The sequence below is a fragment of the Pelophylax lessonae genome (genome assembly GCF_965119305.1).
Source record: "Pelophylax lessonae genome assembly, chromosome: 10".
Taxonomy (NCBI): Eukaryota; Metazoa; Chordata; class Amphibia; order Anura; family Ranidae; genus Pelophylax; species Pelophylax lessonae.
The window spans coordinates 91,123,070-91,144,938 of NC_138777.1; the positions used below are offsets into that span (position 1 = coordinate 91,123,070).

The window sequence follows — 21,869 nt, forward strand, 5'->3', positions numbered from 1 at the left end:
ACTCAGACAAAAAAGGTAATGAAAAAAAAAATGGAAAGACTTGATGGACTACTTGGTCTTTTTCTGCCGAAACCTTTCTATGTTTCTATGCTAAACATTAAGTGTCTATGCTGTGAGAAATGCTCAGTTGCTCTCCATTTTTAGGCACTGCTGTGTTTGTAGAGGCTGATCTGCTGACAGCCTTTAAGCGGAATTAAACCCTCCTAGCCTTTACAGTCAAGGAAGCTGCTTCTGTTTCATCTGCAACTGCCATGGTGCTGCACATGTGGTCAGTTATAACAACAGTCATTTGATGGTTACGACAGTTAGCAGTGCTGGCATTCCAGAAATGTTAAGTTTTTTTGAAACTGTTAAATCAATGGGTTTAGTTCCACTTTATGATTTACTGCTATTCAGGGGCTCTGGACATCAGGAAAACGGCAGCCTCAAGCAATAAGAAACAGGAGCAATGATGGAGGCAATTTAGAGCACACACTAATGTTGGTAGCATAGTTATTAATGTGGAATGTATGTTCCTTGCTAAAGAACATTATTTTTTTATCAAGTTGTTATGCATAAAGTTCCGATTTGAAAGAGATACTTTAGTCACAGTTGAAGCCTAGGGGGCTAATTCTGCCTTAGCTTCTTATATGTCTTAGTAACTCCAACATCAAAATCTCTTTGCCATAGTTCTCAATTCTGTTCCCATCCACCTGGGAGTTTTGGGTGTTCCCATTCACCTTTGCATGTATTCACACCCCCAAAAATAAAGTAAATAAAAATCCAATGGGGAATGGGACCCCATAATAATGGTGACAGCATGAGGAACAGAGTCAGGTACCCAAGTGCAGATATCCTACATACAGAACCCCAGAGAGTTATAAGGAGATGTCAGGTGTTTTTTTTTTTTGCTACAACAGTGATCCCCTGTGCATGAGTGAGAAACCAAAATGGAACAATAGCTCTGTTGAAGAAATGGATAACTTTTTGAAGCCTTGCTGCCCTCTAGAACCAAGGTTGTCCCCAGAACATTGTAGAGATAAAAGAAAGAGGGCGCACTGGCCTAGTGCATTATCCCACAAATTTTATTACATTAACCACTTTACCCCCAGCCCTATTTCGGACACTTTTTGTTCACAAGTTAAAACCAGTATTTTTCCTAGAAAACTACTTAGAACCCCCAAACATTATATATATTTTTTTAGCAAAGACTCTGGAGAATAAAATGACGGTCATTGCAAAATTTTTTGTCACGCAGTATTTGCGCAGCGGTCTTTAAAACGCCATTTTTTTGGAAAAAATTTGAAAAATCACATTTCACTGCATTTAAAAAATACTAAACAGTAAAGTTAGCCCATTTTTTTTGTATATTGTGAAAGATGATGTCACGCCGAGTAAATAGATACCAAACATGTTACGGTTTAAAATTGCGCCCCCCCGTGGGATGGCGACAAACTACGGTCAATAGAGATCTCAATCTGCGACGTTTTAAATTTATTTAACGGTTACCAGTTTAGAGTTAGAGTGTAGCTCTTTTTTTAAATTATTGCTCACGCTCTGGCGATCGCGGCGATACCTCACATGTGTGGTTTGAACAGCGATTTCATTTGCGGCTCGACTTGCGTATACGTTTTTTTTTGTGCGCGAGCTAACGGTGACGGGGGCGGCTAAATTTTTTTTTTTTTTCCTATTTATTTTTTCTTTTTTTTTTAACTTTATTACAGGTTTTTAAAAAAAAAAAAAAATCTGATCACTTTTATTGCTGTCACAAGCAATGTAAACATCCCTTGTGACACCAATATGTAGTGACAGGTACACTTTATGGAGGGATCAAGGGTCTAAAAGACCCTAGACCCCTCCACTACACTTCCCTGTATGCAAAACGCCGAAAACGGCATTTTTGAATACAGCCGTTTTTCAAATCTGCCGCCTTTTGCAGCACAGTAACCCGGATGTGACGTCATGGACGCCGCCTCCGGGTTACGTCATCGGAGACCCGATCGATGCCATTTACGGCATTCATCGGGACTCCATCCAGCCGGCGGACGCGCTGGCTGGGTGCTCGGGGCTCCCGGTGGGACGGGAGCCCCGAGCAAAGCCGCGGAAGGCGGCGGGAGGGGGGGGGCTTCCCCTCCCGCCCCCCCGGGTAACGATCGAGCGGCTCCCGAGCCGCATCGGTCGTTACTGACGGAAAGCCGACCGTCGGCTTCAAACAACAGTACTGGGATGATGCCTCTAGCTAGAGGCATCATCCCGGTATAACCACTCAAAGTCAGCCGACGTAGATCTACGTGGCTGGTCGTTAAGTGGATAAAAATAAAATAAATAGATACTTCTCACAAACATAGGTAGTATAAGTGCTCATCTGACAACACAACTTGGTTGCAATCTCCCAAACTCTCTATTCATTCGAGCATAGAGGGGCCCTCACCGGGGTCCCTCTAGAACCAAGGTTGTCCCCAGAACATTGTAGAGATAAAAGAAAGAGGGCGCACTGGCCTAGTGCATTATACCACAAATTTTATTACATTAAAAATAAAATAAATAGATACTACTCACAAACATAGGTAGTATAAGCGCTCATCTGACAACACAACTTGGTTGCAATCTCCCAAACTCTCTATTCATTCGAGCATAGAGGAGACCTCACCGGGGTCCCTGGCTAACAACTTTCGAAGGCATGTTCTTCTTCATCAGAGCCAGGGCTCTGATATTTTATTCTAATTTAATAAACTGTGTGGGATAATGCACTATGCCTGTGCACCCTCATTCTCTCTCTAGCACTTACCAAAATCTGAATTATGAATAGTGAGGTTATTTGATAATTTTCACTGTTATTGTTATCATGGAATATCCTTTTTTAAAATAGGAACAAATTAATTACCAAGACATAGAGAGGTAGATGGTAATTTTCCGCATAGCTGGGGTGCGAAAAAGATCAATAGGGGTCATTCTGGAAGTCAACGCTGAGGAATCGTTTGGATTTTCTAGTTTCAGCATCTGGAGAGAAAAGTAAAAATGGGAGGTCAGTCTTAATTGCTGTGGATTTACTCTCTCCATATGCAATAGTCACTGGGTTCCAATGTACAATAAGAAAACATTGATGGCTATATACAGTATGTGCAGCACCCTGTCCTAGACGGGGGCTACTATCCATATTAAGTCATGTTGGGTAGTATTCAGCCCAGACTAATTTATAGTTTCCTTATTCATTTGGTTTTCTCCTAAACTCAGTAGAGGTGTCGTCTCTCCCTGCTGCCATTACTTGTACCTATGGCAACAGTGTGAGGAGATACAGTAAAACTGAGTTATGTATATACTATATATATTTCCTCTAGCAGATTGGTAGGAGGTCTATTGGCACTGTTGTATGCTGGGGGAGAGCATAAATATTTGGGGAGGACCATGTGAGCTCTCTCTTCCCCCTGGCCTGCTGCCTGGGTAGGGTGTGTGAGGAGCAGCTGAGTGACGAGGCCAGGGGCCTAGGAAAGCTTTGCATATGGTTAGTGCAGAGGCCTGAGAGCAGAAGGAGCCTGCCTGTCCAGTGTGGCCCCAGGCTCAGGGAACCTCGCAGACAACAGGAAAGGAGAAGTCATGTGCAGAATGGAATATCAGAGGTGACACTGCCACTTAAGGTCCTTTGGAAAGGTAACTCACAGAGAGCCTGGGAAATGGGAATGATCACAGAGGCTGCTGCTGCTGCTATAGAAGATAATGGTGCTATTAAAGACTGCGGCTTCTTCTGAGAAGGTACAGGTTGCTGGATCCAGCCTAAAGGTTTTTTTTCCTGTACTAGAGTCTATTGTTGGAGTCTGAGTCTGCAGGAGTGTTTTGAATTCCCTACCCCTCTCTCCATGGAGATTAAATGAAAGGTAATAAATTCCCTCTCATTTGCCTTTAAAATTAACTGGTGCCCAACTGTACACATTTTACACTAATGGCTGAGGACTACACCCTAATGTGAAATGCTAGCCCTCCCTGTTTCTGGGGTACTCCACCTGCCTCTGGAGGTCAGGGGGGCACTACATATGACTACTGTGGTTAGTAGGCCACCTAAGGCAGTACTAAACAATTCTATCCTTTACAGCAAAGGAAGCTTCTACCCATGGGCATCCGCAGAACTTTTTTCAGGGGGAGGCATCATTTTAAGGTCACCCATGCTCCTCCCCTTTTAACAATATCATGAAGGGGAGGGGCTTAGTCATTATACTTATTTTGAGTATTTATTTTTAAAGGGCAAACGGCAACATTTATTTTTAAAACATTTGTTAACCTAAAAAAAAAAAAAAAATGATCCTGTTCCCTTAAAGCATGTTATAAAGCACAGTGCTTGTGCTGTGTAATTTGGTCCCTTCTATCACCTAAAATACCTGGCTGATCCTGACCGGCTATGTCCTCCCCTCTGTAAACTGACTATGGTATGTAAACAAAAGAGTCAGAATATGTATTACCAGAAAATGGTCTCATAAAATAACCAAGTGGCCAATTGACTATTTGGATAATTGGCCGCTAACTCTGTTTCATTTTGTACCCTCTGATTAGGGACAACTCCTGGGTTTTGCCAGAGATAAATTGAATTGCTTTTAAAATCTCCCAAATCTCTATAATATTTTTTAACCTTTTTCTTATGGGTGTCTTTATCTATTTTTTGTAATTTTTTCTTAATATCTGAATTAAATTTTAAAACTATTGGAGAATCTTTGTTTTGATGCCCACATGGTTAAAAAAGTCCAACCACTCCTGGGTGGAACTATCATCATCAAGAGCATCTTGGGGGGTCACTTCCCACCTAAGGCTCCTCATGATAATTTTCTCTTTAATATATTTCTCGAAGGTACAGATGTCCCACCACGTCCTCACTTGTTTCTCCAGGGTGAAACCCAAGATGTTCAAGTTTGAGGTGAGGTCGTGCGAGACATCAGTGATAGGTTCCTCCGAAAAAATAGAGTCTACTTCAAGTTGCCTATCTTTCAAAAAGGATATCGCATCCATGGCAGCGGGGTTATAGCCAAAAATATGTAAACAAAAGAGTCAGAATATGTATTACCAGAAAATGGTCTCATAAAATAACTCACCCCGCGCACACAAGGGCAAAATAGATAGCAACAAGGAGTTATGAAGACGCAAGGTCTCAAAGCGGCTACTATACAAAAAGAAATATTACCACAGGTGTTGTAGAGTATTTGATCAAATAAAATAAACTATAACACTAGCAGCGCTAAGCAAAGGTCCATTGATTAAACCAGTGTCCTTAAAGACTCAAAAATATATATGTGCAGTCCATACAGTGATACTTCAGGCACCATCCATCCACCAGGGTAAGGGAGTGCAGGGTCTTGTCTATTATTCCAAAGGTATCACCACACTCTAGTGCTCCCCCCTTTGAATAAAACACTCACCAGAGCCTGGTGAATATATAGCCTTCAATCAAATCCACCAATCCACAGGTGTACTGATCACTGCTGGGCTGCACCACACTCCTCCTTCCTCCAATATTCCTCCGCTCAAAGTTCATGTAATTGAACAAAGTGGGGGCAACAATAGTGTAATTCTGCAAACTTTTATTAAAACCACACACACTAAACCCCCTCTCCCCTCCAGATGTCTACTTACAGGAGGGTAATGGAGTGAAGGCATAAAGGATTAAAATATGCACACTGGATGACCGGATCCAAACATTCCTGCAGTCCAATAGGAATCTCAGATGGTGTCCTATGGTGTGATATATTTTGCGACCGCGCACATCAGCTCTGACGTTTCGTCCTTACGACTTCCTCTGAGAGCCCATGTGCGCAGCGCGGTCATACTGTTTAAATAATGACGCCGGCGCATGCGCACCGGCGTCCGCCTGAAAAGGTCATCCGGAAATACACATAATCTTAGTTACACCGCTTACATCGGTACTCCGATGTGCGGATGTGTACTTCCGGCCAGCCGTAATGACGCACATCCGCCGTCGACCTCAAGCACAGTGGCTGATGACAACATCCGGTTCCACCACCGGATGTACGTCACCGTCAGGACGCTCAGATACCTTCTCTGCGGACACCCAAGGAAATACAATCCCGAGGGTAAAAAAACCTGCAGGAAGTATAAGTCCTCCCACTCGACTATGAATCTATCGCCCAGCTTTTATTTATGGGGCAATTAGAATGTATTTACGATATATAGCATCCATATTTCATACTGAATGCCTTTCACTTTACACCAGTAAATCTCATAAACACAACTACAATAAAATCAAAATACATCGAGCATCAAGTATGCAGTCTGATAAATATGAAATGAAACAAACCATATAATTATAGCCATAATATATAAATAGCAGATAATATAAATATATATGTATATATATATATATATAAAACTATTAAAAACCATCATTCCAAACAGGATATATTTTACAAGAGATATAATAGAATTTAAAACATAGAATCAATCTTAATATCAATATTAAATATAAAATGTGAACCTTAAAATAAATATTAGAAAAAAGACACAAAGGAAAAAAAAATTAAAATAAATAAATAATAATACATGAAGAGAACCAGACCTACTTCTTCTCTACATATACATGTGTGAGCCTGAAATGGGCCTCAAACATAGACATCACCAAATGTATATTTTGGGAAACTGCTGCCAAAAGAAAAATCTGGATAAAAACTGCCTCAACATGTTAATAATTGCTAATGAAGCAGTTGATATCCAGATCAACGTTTAGACCTTTGGGATATAAACTTTCTGTCAGATAGATCCAGTGTGTTTCGCGTTTCGATATTTCCCGAACTCTATTCGAGCCCCTCCATACCGGTTCCACTTTCTCTATACCCCAAAATTTGAGGTGAGTTGGATCCCTATTGTGGAAATCTCGGAAATGTAGTGACACACTGTGATCCTTGAACCCATTGCGAATATTTGTAATGTGTTCGGACACTCTCGTGGTTATTGTCCGTTTCGTCCTCCCAATATAAAGTAAATTGCAGGGACACTGCAGGCAATAAACCACATGAGTGGTATTGCACGTAATCAGGTCTTTTATTTCAAAGGATTGGCCATTCGATGGAGATGTAAAATTGGTGAAATTCCTCAAATGGGTATTAACCTGTTTGCATGTCTTACATCTCCTACAAGCAAAGAAACCAACTCTTTCCTCCCAGAACATAACTGGTTTCTTTGGCGGGTCCAATACTTTTTTTACTACCTGATCTCCGAAGGTTGGTCCCCTTCTATAGATGAAGTTTGGAGACTCTGGCAGCACACCACACAGGAGCTTGTCCATGCGAAGTACAGGCCAGTGTTTTTTAAAAACCTGTTCCACTTCGCGATGTTGTGCACTAAACTGTGTTATGAAGCTCCATTCGTGTTCCTGTGTTCTTTGTTTGACCGAATCCCTTAGGCATTCTTCCTGCGTTAATACACCTATTTCAGTTATTGTCTTATCCAATTTGGCAGCTTGATACCCTTTTTCCATAAATCTCTCCTTTAGAATTTGGGATTGTTCAAAATAATCCGCCTCCAGGGTGCAATTCCTTCTAACACGAAGGAACTGTCCCCTGGGGATGTTAGACAGCCATAATTGGTGATGTCCACTCTGGACGGGGAGATATCCGTTCCGGTCGGTCGGCTTGAAGTACACTTGAGTCTTCAGTCCACCGTCCAGAAGGAATATCTCAACGTCCAGATAGTGAATCTTTTCGCGGCTCCAACTGAAGTCTAACTTAATGTTATTGGTGTTAACATTAAGTTTATCACAGAACTCCACCAGAGAGGACTCGGTCCCTGCCCACACAAAGAATAGATCGTCGATATATCGACGATACATAATTAACTCTTCATGTTGGGCTGCAAAAATCGACCGGTCCTCCCATTCTCCCATAAATATGTTAGCTAAACTGGGAGCGAATTTCGCCCCCATAGCTACACCTCTCTGCTGCTGGTAGAACATGCTATCAAACCAAAAATAATTATGCGCTAGGCAAAAATCAAGAGTATCCCTCAAAAAACGTTTTTGGATATCAGGGATATCCTCCCTCTTACTAAAGGCCCAATTGAAGGCGAGCAATGCGTCTTCATGTTGAATGATAGTATAGAGAGACGCGACATCTGCTGTCACCAGAAAGATGTCCCTATTGCTCGGTAGCTCCAACTCTCTTAAAGCTATCAAAAAGTCCTTGGTATCCCTCAAATAGGATCTCAACTGTACTACACTTTTTTGTAGAAAAAAGTCTAGGTACTCTCCTAGCCTAGATGTTACAGATTGGATACCATTCACTATTGGTCTGGCCGGAGGGTTGACCATGTCCTTATGGACCTTAGGTAACGTATAGATCGTTGGTATTCTACTATAACTAGGTACCAGATAATGTTTCTCCTTCTTACACAGAATCCGATTTTGGTACCCCCTTTCTACTAGTGTACCTAATTCCCGTCTATACTGTAAGGTAGGATCTGTTCTTAAAACCCTATATGTCTCACTGTCCGCAAGCATAGTAGAGAGTTGGGTGTGGTAAAACTCTTTTTTAAGAAGCACCACCCCACCTCCCTTATCAGCGGGTCTGATAATTACGTCCTTTCTCTTTTCGAGTGCTTCCAGCCCTTCCTGGATGTGTCTTGGATTAACACATTTCTTATTTGGGATTTCTTTCAAATCCCTAATCACCAGATTTTTAAACACTTCGATGTGCTGGTTGGACGATTGTTGTGGGTTAAAAAGTGAACAATTCTTAAGCCCACTATCCACTCCTACTGTATAATTAGTTAGTCCCGCTTTGGGAGCTCCCAAAGTGCGGGCAGGATTCAAATAATATTTTTTCAGATTAATTTTCCTTACAAACTTATGAAGATCTATATAAACATTAAATTTGTTTACGGGTTGATGTCTAGCGCATTTCAAACCAGCATGCAGGATATTCAGCTCTTTATCAGTTAGGGATACATCTGCAAGATTATAAATTCCATTTAATCTCCGTCCCGCCTTCTTTTTTTGTTTTTTACGTCCGGCTCTGCACCCCCTGAAGCTCGATCCCCCATACCTTGTTGAGGACCCAGCTGCTGTCTCCACTGGGGATTGTACGGACCCTGCGGTTGAGGTGGGCCCCACCATTGAGGTCTCCCCCTCCATGGTCTGCCTCCCCTCCTCCCACCCCTGCCTCTGCCTCCTCTCCACTGAAAAGGGCGAGCGGGATTCGGGATAGGAGGCTGTGAGCCCTCATAATGGTTAAGAGCCTCATATCTATTATGTACCGGGACTCTATATGGAGAGTCAAAACGGGGGGCGGACTGATGTCCATACCCCACATATTGATTTTGTTGGTCACCTCTATAGGGTGGAGCCCCCTCCGACTTTTGCACAGCTTTAGCTCGTGCCCCAGGTGGTCCTGCTAGCGGTCTAGCCGGACCTCTAGGTGTACTGGGGCCCGGGGTGGCCAATTGACTATTTGGATAATTGGCCGCTAACTCTGTTTCATTTTGTACCCTCTGATTAGGGACAACTCCTGGGTTTTGCCAGAGATAAATTGAATTGCTTTTAAAATCTCCCAAATCTCTATAATATTTTTTAACCTTTTTCTTATGGGTGTCTTTATCTATTTTTTGTAATTTTTTCTTAATATCTGAATTAAATTTTAAAACTATTGGAGAATCTTTGTCCTCATCTAAAATATTCTTTAAATCTGCTATTTTCTTTTCAAGAATTTTCATTTTCAACTTTTTCCTTTTTAATATCAGTTCCTGCAACTTGATGCCCACATGGTTAAAAAAGTCCAACCACTCCTGGGTGGAACTATCATCATCAAGAGCATCTTGGGGGGTCACTTACCACCTAAGGCTCCTCATGATAATTTTCTCTTTAATATATTTCTCGAAGGTACAGATGTCCCACCACGTCCTCACTTGTTTCTCCAGGGTGAAACCCAAGATGTTCAAGTTTGAGGTGAGGTCGTGCGAGACATCAGTGATAGGTTCCTCCGAAAAAATAGAGTCTACTTCAAGTTGCCTATCTTTCAAAAAGGATATCGCATCCATGGCAGCGGGGTTATAGCCAAAAATATGTAAACAAAAGAGTCAGAATATGTATTACCAGAAAATGGTCTCATAAAATAACTCACCCCGCGCACACAAGGGCAAAATAGATAGCAACAAGGAGTTATGAAGACGCAAGGTCTCAAAGCGGCTACTATACAAAAAGAAATATTACCACAGGTGTTGTAGAGTTTTTGATCAAATAAAATAAACTATAACACTAGCAGCGCTAAGCAAAGGTCCATTGATTAAACCAGTGTCCTTAAAGACTCAAAAATATATATGTGCAGTCCATACAGTGATACTTCAGGCACCATCCATCCACCAGGGTAAGGGAGTGCAGGGTCTTGTCTATTATTCCAAAGGTATCACCACACTCTAGTGCTCCCCCCTTTGAATAAAACACTCACCAGAGCCTGGTGAATATATAGCCTTCAATCAAATCCACCAATCCACAGGTGTACTGATCACTGCTGGGCTGCACCACACTCCTCCTTCCTCCAATATTCCTCCGCTCAAAGTTCATGTAATTGAACAAAGTGGGGGCAACAATAGTGTAATTCTGCAAACTTTTATTAAAACCACACACACTAAACCCCCTCTCCCCTCCAGATGTCTACTTACAGGAGGGTAATGGAGTGAAGGCATAAAGGATTAAAATATGCACACTGGATGACCGGATCCAAACATTCCTGCAGTCCAATAGGAATCTCAGATGGTGTCCTATGTGATATATTTTGCGACCGCGCACATCAGCTCTGACGTTTCGTCCTTACGACTTCCTCTGAGAGCCCATGTGCGCAGCGCGGTCATACTGTTTAAATAATGACGCCGGCGCATGCGCACCGGCGTCCGCCTGAAAAGGTCATCCGGAAATACACATAATCTTAGTTACACCGCTTACATCGGTACTCCGATGTGCAGATGTGTACTTCCGGCCAGCCGTAATGACGCACATCCGCCGTCGACCTCAAGCACAGTGGCTGATGACAACATCCGGTTCCACCACCGGATGTACGTCACCGTCAGGACGCTCAGATACCTTCTCTGCGGACACCCAAGGAAATACAATCCCGAGGGTAAAAAAACCTGCAGGAAGTATAAGTCCTCCCACTCGACTATGAATCTATCGCCCAGCGTTTATTTATGGGGCAATTAGAATGTATTTACGATATATAGCATCCATATTTCATACTGAATGCCTTTCACTTTACACCAGTAAATCTCATAAACACAACTACAATAAAATCAAAATACATCGAGCATCAAGTATGCAGTCTGATAAATATGAAATGAAACAAACCATATAATTATAGCCATAATATATAAATAGCAGATAATATAAATATATATGTATATATATATATATAAAACTATTAAAAACCATCATTCCAAACAGGATATATTTTACAAGAGATATAATAGAATTTAAAACATAGAATCAATCTTAATATCAATATTAAATATAAAATGTGAACCTTAAAATAAATATTAGAAAAAAGACACAAAGGAAAAAAAATTAAAATAAATAAATAATAATACATGAAGAGAACCAGACCTACTTCTTCTCTACATATACATGTGTGAGCCTGAAATGGGCCTCAAACATAGACATCACCAAATGTATATTTTGGGAAACTGCTGCCAAAAGAAAAATCTGGATAAAAACTGCCTCAACATGTTAATAATTGCTAATGAAGCAGTTGATATCCAGATCAACGTTTAGACCTTTGGGATATAAACTTTCTGTCAGATAGATCCAGTGTGTTTCGCGTTTCGATATTTCCCGAACTCTATTCGAGCCCCTCCATACCGGTTCCACTTTCTCTATACCCCAAAATTTGAGGTGAGTTGGATCCCTATTGTGGAAATCTCGGAAATGTAGTGACACACTGTGATCCTTGAACCCATTGCGAATATTTGTAATGTGTTCGGACACTCTCGTGGTTATTGTCCGTTTCGTCCTCCCAATATAAAGTAAATTGCAGGGACACTGCAGGCAATAAACCACATGAGTGGTATTGCACGTAATCAGGTCTTTTATTTCAAAGGATTGGCCATTCGATGGAGATGTAAAATTGGTGAAATTCCTCAAATGGGTATTAACCTGTTTGCATGTCTTACATCTCCTACAAGCAAAGAAACCAACTCTTTCCTCCCAGAACATAACTGGTTTCTTTGGCGGGTCCAATACTTTTTTTACTACCTGATCTCCGAAGGTTGGTCCCCTTCTATAGATGAAGTTTGGAGACTCTGGCAGCACACCACACAGGAGCTTGTCCATGCGAAGTACAGGCCAGTGTTTTTTAAAAACCTGTTCCACTTCGCGATGTTGTGCACTAAACTGTGTTATGAAGCTCCATTCGTGTTCCTGTGTTCTTTGTTTGACCGAATCCCTTAGGCATTCTTCCTGCGTTAATACACCTATTTCAGTTATTGTCTTATCCAATTTGGCAGCTTGATACCCTTTTTCCATAAATCTCTTCTTTAGAATTTGGGATTGTTCAAAATAATCCGCCTCCAGGGTGCAATTCCTTCTAACACGAAGGAACTGTCCCCTGGGGATGTTAGACAGCCATAATTGGTGATGTCCACTCTGGACGGGGAGATATCCGTTCCGGTCGGTCGGCTTGAAGTACACTTGAGTCTTCAGTCCACCGTCCAGAAGGAATATCTCAACGTCCAGATAGTGAATCTTTTCGCGGCTCCAACTGAAGTCTAACTTAATGTTATTGGTGTTAACATTAAGTTTATCACAGAACTCCACCAGAGAGGACTCGGTCCCTGCCCACACAAAGAATAGATCGTCGATATATCGACGATACATAATTAACTCTTCATGTTGGGCTGCAAAAATCGACCGGTCCTCCCATTCTCCCATAAATATGTTAGCTAAACTGGGAGCGAATTTCGCCCCCATAGCTACACCTCTCTGCTGCTGGTAGAACATGCTATCAAACCAAAAATAATTATGCGCTAGGCAAAAATCAAGAGTATCCCTCAAAAAACGTTTTTGGATATCAGGGATATCCTCCCTCTTACTAAAGGCCCAATTGAAGGCGAGCAATGCGTCTTCATGTTGAATGATAGTATAGAGAGACGCGACATCTGCTGTCACCAGAAAGATGTCCCTATTGCTCGGTAGCTCCAACTCTCTTAAAGCTATCAAAAAGGCCTTGGTATCCCTCAAATAGGATCTCAACTGTACTACACTTTTTTGTAGAAAAAAGTCTAGGTACTCTCCTAGCCTAGATGTTACAGATTGGATACCATTCACTATTGGTCTGGCCGGAGGGTTGACCATGTCCTTATGGACCTTAGGTAACGTATAGATCGTTGGTATTCTACTATGGTATACCGTGGCTGCTGAGCCCTGACACCGTGGTCAGTTTATGTGCCTCCATCATCCGCAGCTCACCTATCCCACTCTGTCCTCTCTCCCCCCTCCCTCCCTGCCTGTCTGCTCCTCTATCAGTGTCCCTCCTGCTGCTGTAATTTCATTTAAAGTTTCATATTCTGTCTACAGTCTGTTTAATAATCCTGTGTGCCCCTGTGTCTGTGCCTTATAAAAATAAGCCGTTCTTTACCAGTTTTCAATCGCCGCTCACGTGACCCGCCACCTCTCCCCCTCCCCTGCTCCTCCCCTCCCGACTGACAACAGCAAGGAATCCTCATTCCCACCCACTGCAGGCAGCTGTCAGATGGGGAGAGGAGAGAGCCGACGAGTCACTTGAGCAGCGCTCGGTGCTCTGAAAACTGATAAAGAACTCCTTATTTTTTAAAAACACAGACACAGGCACACAGGATTATTAAACAGACCAGGCAGGATGGTATAAAGTAGCTTAACAACCACTTTAAAGGGGAAGTTGAGATTCCGGGGGGGGGGGGGCATTCGCCCCCCCTTGCCCCTACCTGCGGATGCCCATTCTTCTACCGTAGCCTCTTTTTCTCTGTAGGTGCCATGGTACCGCACATGTGACCAGTGAGAATACCAGCTATTTGATGGCTTGACAGTTTGCTAGACAGCACAAACAACTGTGACAAGTTATCATTCACAGCAAATCTTGAATGTGACTGTTTTGGGAAACAGTTAAATCCATGAGTTTAGTTCCACTTAAACAAGATTTATTGGACATACAACATGCATTGGTAAAACTGCACACCATTCCGTATGTTTTTTGTTATTTTGAAAGGCAACATGCTGTTTTAATGTCTGTTTAAAGCCTAACTTTACACATAACAACGTGATAAAAATAATGTTCTTTAGCAAGGAACATGCATTACACATTAATAATTACTGTATGCTACCAAAATTAGTGTGTGCTGTAAATTGCCTCCAGGATTGCTCCTGTTTCTTCTTGCTGGAGGCTGCCATTTTACTTGAGCCCAGAGCCCCTGAACAGCAGTATACCATAAATCTAAATTAAACCCTTCGATTTAACGGTTTAAAAAAAAACAGTTACATTCCTGGAATGCCGAGATTTCTAATTGTCACATTTGCTTATGTCACTTGTGGGGAAGCCCGTAGGAACGCCGCAAACTTTATGCATGTTACGATCAATCATACGCTGGCTTTATATTGGAATCTTGTAATCTTTTTTATCCTTGCAAATAAACTTATTGTACTGCACTAAGGAAGTGCCTTTCTTACTTTTATTTTTGAGTGTTGCTGGATCAGTGTGAACTACATATGGTTGGAGGGAGACCTATTTCCCTGTGCTTTTTTTGACCACCTGTGATTCAGTGGTCATTGATATCTGGTGAGCAGCTTGTATTATTTATCTGGCTTGTGGAGCATGATCTTTTCTGGCTGTCAACCTGGTTCAGCATCACAGATTTATACAACTGTCTGTCATCTATCACAGAACTTTCTGTGAAGAGTTTGGATCTTTTTTTTTTATATATGGACAATTTTATTTTATGTACACGTTTCCATTATTTCTCACTGTTTATGTCTAACTGCTCATTAATTTACAGGTTCTTGGTTTTGTGTATGTATATTCATTTTTTTCATACTATTTAATGTCTATTATCATGAATAGTGGTGGGATCATGTGATATAGGTTTTCCCTCATCTATTGTTTTTGATTTGTTGTCATTATTCTAGCGCTGCACTTTATTTAGAATTATCTGTTTGGAGTTTGTATCTTTGGTTTCCTCAACCAAACTGTCAAATGATCAAATGGCTGGTGTCATTACTGATCACATGTGCAACACCATGGTAGTTGAGGATGAAACAAAAGCAGCTTCCTTGGCTGTAAAGGATAGAAGGGTTTAATTTCACATTAACCAGTTGCCGACTGCCCACCGCAGATATACTGCGGCAGGGTGGCTCAGCTGTGCAAAATCACGTAGATCTACGTGATTTTGTGCATGCGGTCTAGACACAGCGGGACGTGGGCTGCAGGAGAAGCGGCAGCGATTGCCGCCGGCCTCCGACAATCTTCAGAGAAACTGACAGAAGAGCCGCCTGCCTATGTAAACAAAGCAGGTAAGTCTTCTGTCACACAGGCAGGGAGAGATCTCTCTGTGCCTGTTACAGAACCTCCCCCACCCCCCACAGTGAGTAAGCACCAAGAGGCATACATTAACCCATTTGATCACTCCCAGTGTAAACCCCTTCCCTGCCAGTGTCATTTATACAGTAACAGTGCATATTATTTAGCACTGATTACTTTATTAATGTCACTGGTCCCCAAAAAGTATCAATAATGTCAGTTAGGGGTCTGATCTGTCCGCCGCAATGTTGCAGTCCCGCTAAAAAACTCTGATCGCAGCTTTTACTAATAAAAGCAAAAAAAATATAAAAACTCCAAAAATCTATGCTGTAGTTTGTAAACGCAATAACTTTTGCGTAAACCAATTAAAATACGCTTTTTGGGATTTTTTTTACCAAAAACATGTAGCAGAATACAAATTGGCCTAAACTGATAAAAAAAATTAAATTTTTACATTTTTTTAATTGGGAATGTTTTATAGCAGAAAGTAAAAAATATGGCGTTTTTTTTTCAAAATTGTCGCTCTTTTTTTGTTTATAGCGCAAAATCTAAAAACCGCAGAGGTGATCAAATATCACCAAAAGAAAGCTCTATTTGTGGGAAAAAAGGACATCAATTGTATTTGGGTACAGCGTCGCATGACCGCGCAATTTTTGTTAAAGTAACGCAGTGCCGAATTGCAAAAAATGGCCTGGTCATTAAGGGGGTTGAAAGATTGTATTAACATGCCTTATTATATTTCATATATATTTCAGCTTATGCCCATTCTATGATGGAATGTGGGCCCTTGCATTTACATAGTAACGAGCCAGACGAACACTTATTCATACAACCCTGGACATCAGACAGCTGTATTTTGCATTTAGACGACATGTTAAACACCTTTCCATTCATTCATTTGGACACTTGACAAAGTTAAGTCTGCGCTTAGAGATTACTGACACTACCTAAACACATTTGACAATTGCTTACATTAACACATGACAGCTGAATACAGACAGAGCGACTCGTCCCACAAAACACAGATTCAAATACAAGAACACCTCATATTGACACAGATGCATAGCGAAAACAAAAGCCTTTTCATGTACTGTTCTGTGAGATATGTGCTATTGTTAATTTGACTGATGAATTGTAACCAGTTTGGAGCAGTCTTTCCCGCTCAAAACGTGCCTTAAATATGAGCGAAACTTGCAATAAAATCAGTTGTGTCTGCGCTAAGTTTGAGTGCTATGTGTCGTCACAATTCCTGGCCGGATGAGGGAAAATTCACTATCTAGGGGGGGGGTTAGCAACTGAAGGGCCGTATATCATCGTGAAATTGCCTCCTGATGGGATTTGAGCTAACAGTTTGGTGTCAGAAAAGTGGAATCTGCCATAACACAAAATGGGGTAAGTAATTCTATTTTTTATTTATTACTACCCTATACTGTCAGAGCAGATAAACGGTACCCAGTTAACCGCTAATTTTAGCACCTCCCAGGAATATGAAATTAATAAAGAAAGATGGGGTCTGATACTCCAGGGCCTGAAGCCCCGAAGATAAGATGGGGTCTGATATCCCAGGGTCTGAAACCCGTTTACAAAGCAGTACTGTGTGTGATAGTGAATTCTCCCTCTAAAACTTGTATATTTGTATAGACATTTAGGTGTATTTTTAGTCGTTATATAAGATTGCATGCCATTGTATAGATGTATGTGGAGATTGTATGTGATATTAAGATGAGCTTGAAGGTATAACCTTGCCCACCCAGGATAGTTAACAGAAAACCATACATCGGGTGTATATAAATCTGGTTAGAAAGACGCAGGAAACCACGTAAGTTGGGAAACTAGGTTTTCCAATAAAGTCTAAATACTGACCTCACCATCCCTATATATATATATAAACCTTCAAACTCAGCTGATCTCACTTTGTATTCTGAGCTTAGATAATGGGCAATTCTCAAGGTAAGGAGAATCTCAAAGAAAAAAAAAAAGATGAAATTTACGTTTGGGAAAATTGTATGAAAATTGTATCGTGTATGGGCAACCTTAGATCCATGAATTGTTATGTTGTGTTCGTTTTAACACTGTTCCTAAAGGTGCTGTATCAGCAAAGCATTTCATAACATTCATTCATTATGGTTGCATAATAATTTGTTTTGTGTTTATTACTTGTGTTTTAAAGTGATGTGATTTTGCCACGAGTACAACAAAAAAAAAGGTAACAAATCCGTACTATGATGGTCATGGCAGCTTTTAGAAGCAAGAAAATATATTTGGTGTGTAAAGTGTGACCTTAAGGACTAAAATTGTATTTCTATCCTTAAAAATCGTAAGCAATTTTGAACTTTTATCATTGAGGTTTTGGGTCACCGACTTTTCTTTCTTTATCACTGACTTTTAAAAAAAAAAATATATATATTTTCTGGTGCCTTTTTAGCAAACAAACCCCCCCTCCCCCCTCTCCTGTCTGTGACACAGGTAACTGCAAAAGGGATTGTAAAAAGTTGCATTGTCATACAGATTGACTGAGCTGGGTGAACTTGAAGAGGAAGTACAAAAGAATCTGTTAGTTGTATATGCAAATGTATATTAACTATCAGTGTTGCTTTTGTAGAAAAAAAAACTGTTTTGAAGGATGTTCCAAATGGGTGAGAAGAATGGTGATGGTGACGTATGGGTTCTTGTATCCAAATGGGAAATTGCTAATGTTTATTTTTGAGCTGCTCATTTTTTAACCATGGTGAACAATAATATTTTTTTCTTTAAGTTTATGGTATACCATAACATAAAAAATATATAGAAATCCACGTGGTAATAATTAATTTGACGTCAACAATTTTGGTATTAGAGAAGTGCTCTGTTAGGAAGGAAAATGTTTGACATGCTTACTGTATGCTAAATTCCTCTAACCGTTGGTTTATTTTTAGGAGGAAAAGTAAAATGTTTTGTTACTAAACCTTTCTTGATGCTTATTCCTCAGATAAGTTTAATTTGAGACTTTCAGAACGAAGGATCACAGCCCTCAACGACAATAACTCAACCTTATGGGAGTATTGTTTACAAATTGTTTTTTTTTTTCTGATTGATTAGACTGTTTTTATGGGTGTTAGATATTTGATGTGTTCTAATTTGACATATATGAGCTCTGGCATTAATGAGTAAGGATGATCGAACTTTTGAAAAGTTCGGCTCGACCAGAACACCCGAATTTCCCAAAAGTTTGGTTCGGATTTCAGAACCCCATTGAAATCAATGGGACCCAAACTTCGGTAATCAAAAAACACCATTTTTAAGCCCTAAAACCCAATAAATGCCCCTAAAAAGTGCCTAGGGTTCTGGGTCATGCCCCATTAACTATTAATCACACAAAAAAAAGTTCTTAAAAATTGTCATTTTTGATAAAAAAGCCAATTATTGAAAAAAAAAAAAAAAAGAGAGAGATTTTTTTATTTTGACTTTGGATTTAGTATCTGGGGGGTCTAAAAAGCGTACATGTGAAGTTTCAGCTCTGTAGCATGTCCAGAACCATGAAAAAAAAAAAAAGATAATTTTTCAGTAGAACAGGGATGTGGGACCCTCCTTTAACACCTATATGATCTTTTTTTCTGGTTCTGGACATGCTACAGAGCTGAAACTTCACAGGTACACCCTTTAGACCCCCCAGACACAAAATCACACAAAAAAAAAAAGTTCTTAAAAATTGTCATTTTTGATAAAAAAAGCCAATTATTGAAAAATTAAAAAAAAAAAAAAGAGATTTTTTGATTTTTATTTATTAGTGTGAGGAAAGGGATATCTAGTGTAGTTAGAGTGCTCCTTTACACTTAAGTTAGCTTCAAAAATTTAGTTTCTGTAGGGAAAGTGTTAAGTGTAAGGGGACCGTAGTGTAGTGTAGGGTTAACTGGCAGTGACTGCTATGGCAGGGTGACAAAACCCTTCCATAGCAGGGTGACCGCTATAGAGAAATGATCGTTTCTCTGAATTGCTTCGACACACCCATATGGCTTCTCACCAGCCAAGCATTTTTTATGCTGCAGGGGCTGCCACTGCCAGTGCTTTTTTGAGGACATGTTTGATGTCAGACATGACATCTGAACATGTGTATAGGGGGTATATATAGACATATATGTCTGAATATATACCCCTAGACATATATAGGTTTGATAGTAGCTGAAATATATGCTTGCGCTAATGAAATCATTTACAGTAATATATTTCTGCTACTATCACACCTATATATGTCTAGGGGTATATATTCAGACATATATGTGTATATATACCCCCTATACACATGTTCAGATGTTTTGCCTGCCTCAAAAGAACCCAAAAAAATGCCAAAAAACGCTAGCGTCAACAAAAAAATGCCCAGGTGTGTTTTTGCTGGCATTTTTTGGGGGGTTTTGGAGGCAGGCAAAACATCTGAACTTGTGTATAGTGATGTATATACACACATCCATATATTTATATACACACCTAGACATATATAGGTGTGATAGTAGCAGAAATATATGCTACTATCACACCTATATACAGCAGACAGCTGTATTTTGCATTTAGACGAAATGTAAACACCTTTCCATTCATTCATTTGGACACTTGACAAAGTTAAGTCTGCGCATAGAGATTACTGACACCACCTAAACACATTTGACAATGGCTTACATTAACACATGACAGCTGAATACAGACAGAGCAACTCGTCCCACAAAACACAGATTCATATTGACACAGATGCATAGCGAAAACAAAAGCCTTTTCATGTACTGTTCTGTGAGATATGTGCTATATGTGCTATTGTTAATTTGACTGATGAATTGTAACCAGTTTGGAGCAGTCTTTCCCGCTCAAAACATGCCTTAAATATGAGCGAAACTTGCAATAAAATCAGTTGTGTCTGCGCTAAGTTTGAGTGCTATATGTCATCACAATTCCTGGCCGGATGAGGGAAAATTCACTATCTAGGGGGGGGGGGGGGTTAGCAACTGAAGGGCCGTATATCATCGTGAAATTGCCTCCTGGCGTGATTTGAGCTAACAGGGGTAAAACCTTCCGGAGCTGAAGTGGTTAAGGCTGTCAGCAGATCGGCCTCTACACAATTTTCTGTGCCTAAAAATGCCTAAAAATGGAGAGCAACTGAGCATGTGCAGAGCAGGGTGAAACAGTGTAGTCACTGGATTTTTAAACAGTATAGACACTTATTTTTAATATTTTACATTTTTTGACTAAAGTTCCACTTTAAGGCATAATCATGACATGAAATAACGGCCATGTTGATAAGATGAAATAATCAGCAGACAGTGGATGGTGTCTCATCTTCTCTCTGTATACAGAAACACCCTTCCAGTTTTTCCTATTCATAGACATGGAAATGTGAATGTGAAGTGGCTTCATATAGCTGCAGCAATTGGCACCTTGTGGTGTAGTTTACATCTAACATAGGTGTTTCAGCTCTCAATGATTTTTCTGTGCAACATTTGTTTTGTCTTGCACTTTTGAATATCCCATATTTCGTGCACTTGAACACAGTACACAGTCATCACTGTATGAATTGTATTTTTACGTAACGCAAAAGCAATTTCCTGTTCTGGTGCTCAGCATGGAGGGGCTTTCAGCTGGTTGTGGATGACTGTTTTCTACTGTGGCTTCCCTTTGCAGGTATGAACACTGGAAGAATGAGAGTCCGCATAGTCAAGTTATATAATTATTTTTGTGCTGCCTGACACGGGACTCCTAAGACCCCAAACTGCTTTCTCAGTTTCCTACTATGTATGTCATAGGCCCCCTATGATTCTCCAAGTTGTCATACCTCTCAACCACTCAGGAACCTGCTTGCAGTATTTGGGATACTGTCCCAAATCCTCCTAAATTTGCATTGAATTGTGAATATATTTGAGCCTGTGTTGATGGGATTTTGTTTTCTTCACATAGGATTTGCATTTCCATACAGGTCTATGAGAATGCAAAAACACTTGAAGCAGGTCAAATGCAGATCAGAAGGTGCACCTGTTAGTAAATTCTGTATTATCTCAGAAGCATCTTAAACTGATGTCAAACTGATGCCATTGTTACTAGCTTAAAGCCCATTGACACACCTGTTGCTCCAGGCCTGAAAAGGGAAAGGACGTGCATCAGCAAATAGACAAGTGTAGAATTCTTTGGCGATGGGCTTCCTATCCTTCCTCAAATCTTTCCAGGAAATGTAGACATCAATTGGTATTTCTGGCAGATAGCCCATGTGCGCATGCTCCAGGCCTGACAGATTGCATACAAATTGAAAGTGTTTAGGTTTGACCTCATATTATATGGTTTTGGCAAATCTAAAGGAAAAAGTCTTCAGAAAATCTTATAGTGTGTATGGCCCATTAGGCTGGCCATACATGTTCA

The 21,869-nt window shown here is 40.5% G+C and overlaps 1 protein-coding gene across 1 annotated transcript in view; it reads right to left on the minus strand.

The window, feature by feature from the left end:
• Window positions 1-21,869, minus strand: part of LOC309565387 (solute carrier family 22 member 6-B-like) — a 178,677-nt gene that overhangs the window by 64,618 nt on the left and 92,190 nt on the right. The window contains exon 6 of the mRNA XM_082270317.1: window positions 2,864-2,979. Coding sequence (XP_082126443.1) covers window positions 2,864-2,979 — 116 coding nt within the window. The remainder of the gene's footprint in view (window positions 1-2,863; window positions 2,980-21,869) is intronic.